Here is a 3032-nt window from a genome sequence, read left to right as displayed (position 1 = left end):
GACACACTGACCCCAGGACAGACACACTGACCCCAGGACGGACACACTGACCCCAGGACAGACACACTGACCCCTCCCGGCTCTCACCATCTCATAGTCCCGCAGAGCAGCCTTGAACTTGCCCAGGGCCATGTTGCTGGCCGCGCGCCGGTAGTAGCCCTTGACGTACTTGCCGTCGAGCTGCAGCGCGCGCGTGGCGTCGGCCAGCGCGTAGCCGTAGCACTCGGTGCGCAGGTAGGCCAGGCTGCGGTTGCCATAGTAGATGGCGTTGCAGGGGTTCAGCTCGATGGCGCTGCTGTACAGCTTCACCGCGTTCTCGTAGTCCTTGCCTGGCACACGCACGCACACGCATGTACCCGCGCGCGCGCACGCGCAGGGATGCGCGTTGGCACGGGGCAGCAGGGAGGGACAGGGGTGCCCGGAGCACAAAGGGTCGAGTGGCCAGGTGACAAAGGTCAGGAGTGACCAGGTCCCAAAAGGTGGGGTGGCTGGACCCCAAAGGACAGGGGTGACCAGGTCCCAAAAGTCAGGAGTGACCAGGTCACAAAGGCCAGGAGTGACCAGGTCCCAAAGGGTGGGGGTGGCTGGACCCCAAAGGTCAGGAGTGGCCAGGTCCCAAAAGTCAGGAGTGTCCAGGTCCCAAAAGGTGGGGTGGCTGGACCCCAAAGGACAGGGGTGACCAGGTCCCAAAAGTCAGGAGTCAACAGGTCCCAAAGGTCAGGAGTGACCAGATCCCAAAGGTCAAAAGTGACCAGATCCCAAAGGTCAGGAGTGACCAGGTCCCAAAAGGTGGAGTGGCTGGACCCCAAAGGACAGGAGTGACCAAATCCCAAAGGACAGGAGTGACCAGATCCCAAAGGATGGGGGTGGCCAGGTGCCAAAGGTCAGGAGTGACCAGGTCGCAAAGGGTGGGAGGGACCAGACCCCAAAGGTCAGGAGTGACCAGGTCCCAAATGGTGGGGGATCAACAGCAACAGATCCCAGCCAGGCAGCCCCCACTGTCCCCTATAGATCCCAGCCTGCCAGCCCCCACTGTCCCCTATAGATCCCACTCTGCCAGCCCCACTGTCCCCTATAGATCCCACTCTGCCAGCCCCCACTGTCCCCTATAGATCCCCATAGCTCCGTATTTGGCAGCCCCCGTTAACCGCCGTGGCTCCCTATTTGGCAGACCCGTTATCCCCGTTAACCGCTTTAGCTCCCAATCTGGCAGCCCCCATTCCCCCCAATGGCTCCCTATCTGGCAGCCCCCATTACCCCCAATGGCTCCCTATCTGGCAGCCCCCATTACCCCCAATGGATCACTATCTGGCACCTCCGTTACCCCGCACTGCCCTCAGCGGCTCACTATCTGGCAGCCCCCATTACCCCCAAAGGATCACTATCTGGCATCTTCGTTATCCCCAATGGAACACTATTTGGCAGCCCCCATTACCCCGAATGGATCACTATCTGGCAGACCCGTTACCCCGCTCTGCCCTCAGCGGCTCCCTATCTGGCAGCCCCCATTACCCCAACGGATCACTATCTGGCAGCCCCCGTTCCCCCAATGGTTCAGTATCTGGCAGCCCCCATTCCCTCCAGTGGATCACTATCTGGCATCTCCGTTACCCCGCACTGCCCTCAGTGTCAAAAGTGACCAGATCCCAAAGGTCAGGAGTGACCAGGTCTCTGGCAGCCCCCGTTCCCCCAATGGTTCAGTATCTGGCAGCCCCCATTCCCTCCAGTGGATCACTATCTGGCATCTCCGTTACCCCGCACTGCCCTCAGTGGATCACTATCTGGCAGCCCCTATTCCCCACACGGCTCACTATCTGGCAGCCCCCGTTCCCCGCCGTTCCCCGCCGTGGCTCCCTCCCCGGTAGCCCCCGCTGCCCGCCGGTACCTTTGAAGAACTCGTTGGCGCGGGCCTTGAGCTCCTCGGCCCGTTCGAGGTCGGCGGAGGTCGGGGGCCGCCCGGGGCCGGCGCCGCCGCCGTTCCCCGCCCGCTCTCCCTCCGCCATGGCCGGGCCGTAAAGCGCCGCCGCCGCCGCCGGGCGCGGCCGCCAACCGCCGCTGTCGCAAAGCCGCGGCGGGAGGGGGGAGCGGTGTCGTAAACGGGGGCCAGAGGAGCGGGCGGGGGTCGCGGGGTCCCCGGGGGTCCCCAGTGTCCCCGAGGGTCCCCAGGGCCATGACATGTGTCCCCTGTGTCCCCATCACTCCCCTGTCCCCTCGTGTCCCCTCCTGTCCCCATCACTCCCCGTGTCCCCAAGGGTCCCCCAATGTCCCCGAGGGTCCCCGAGGGTCCCCAGGGCCATGACATGTGTCCCCTGTGTCCCCATCACTCCCCTGTCCCCTCGTGTCCCCTCCTGTCCCCATCACTCCCCGTGTCCCCAAGGGTCCCCCAATGTCCCCGAGGGTCCCCGAGGGTCCCCAGGGCCATGACATGTGTCCCCTGTGTCCCCATCACTCCCCTGTCCCCTCGTGTCCCCTCCTGTCCCCATCACTCCCCGTGTCCCCAAGGGTCCCCCAATGTCCCCGAGGGTCCCCGAGGGTCCCCAGGGCCATGACATGTGTCCCCTGTGTCCCCATCACTCCCCTGTCCCCTCGTGTCCCCTCCTGTCCCCATCACTCCCCGTGTCCCCCCAATGTCCCCAAGTGTCCCCAATGTCCCCAGGGCCCTGCCTTATGTCCCCCCAATGTCGCCATCATGCCAAATGTCCCCAGTGTCCCCGAATGTCCCCGATGTCCCCATGATGTCCCCAGTGTCACCAAATGTCCCCAATCCCCTCAGCGTCCCCAATGTCCCCCCTGTCCCCCATGTCTCCAATATCCCCAATGTCCCCAGTGTCCCCAATCTCCCCGGTGTCCCCAAATGTCCCCAGATGTCCCCACTGTCCCCAATGTCCTCTGAGTGTCCCCAGTGTCCCCAAACCCCCCAATCCCCCCAATGTCCCCAGTGTCCCCAGTGCCCCCAATGTCCCCATGTCCCTGCAGATGTGCCACCTGCTGCAGCACCTGTGCGAGCGGGAGCTGCAGCACCGTGTGGAGGT

At 64.1% G+C, this 3032-nt stretch overlaps 1 protein-coding gene across 1 annotated transcript in view; it reads right to left on the bottom strand.

The window, feature by feature from the left end:
* LOC120509848 (serine/threonine-protein phosphatase 5-like) overlaps positions 1-2022 on the bottom strand; it is a 4945-nt gene extending 2923 nt beyond the window's left edge. Inside the window, exons 1-2 of the mRNA XM_039724987.1 lie at positions 1886-2022; positions 4-329 (exon numbers count right to left, since the gene is read on the bottom strand). Of these exons, the coding sequence (XP_039580921.1) occupies positions 4-329; positions 1886-2003 (444 nt within the window). The 5' untranslated portion in view covers positions 2004-2022. The remainder of the gene's footprint in view (positions 1-3; positions 330-1885) is intronic.
* Between the last annotated feature and the right edge of the window lie 1010 nt (positions 2023-3032).

The sequence above is a fragment of the Passer montanus genome, unplaced genomic scaffold (genome assembly GCF_014805655.1).
Source record: "Passer montanus isolate IOZ18808 unplaced genomic scaffold, ASM1480565v1 scaffold1099, whole genome shotgun sequence".
Lineage (NCBI taxonomy): Eukaryota > Metazoa > Chordata > Aves > Passeriformes > Passeridae > Passer > Passer montanus.
This window is presented reverse-complemented; position numbering and strand designations above follow the sequence as displayed.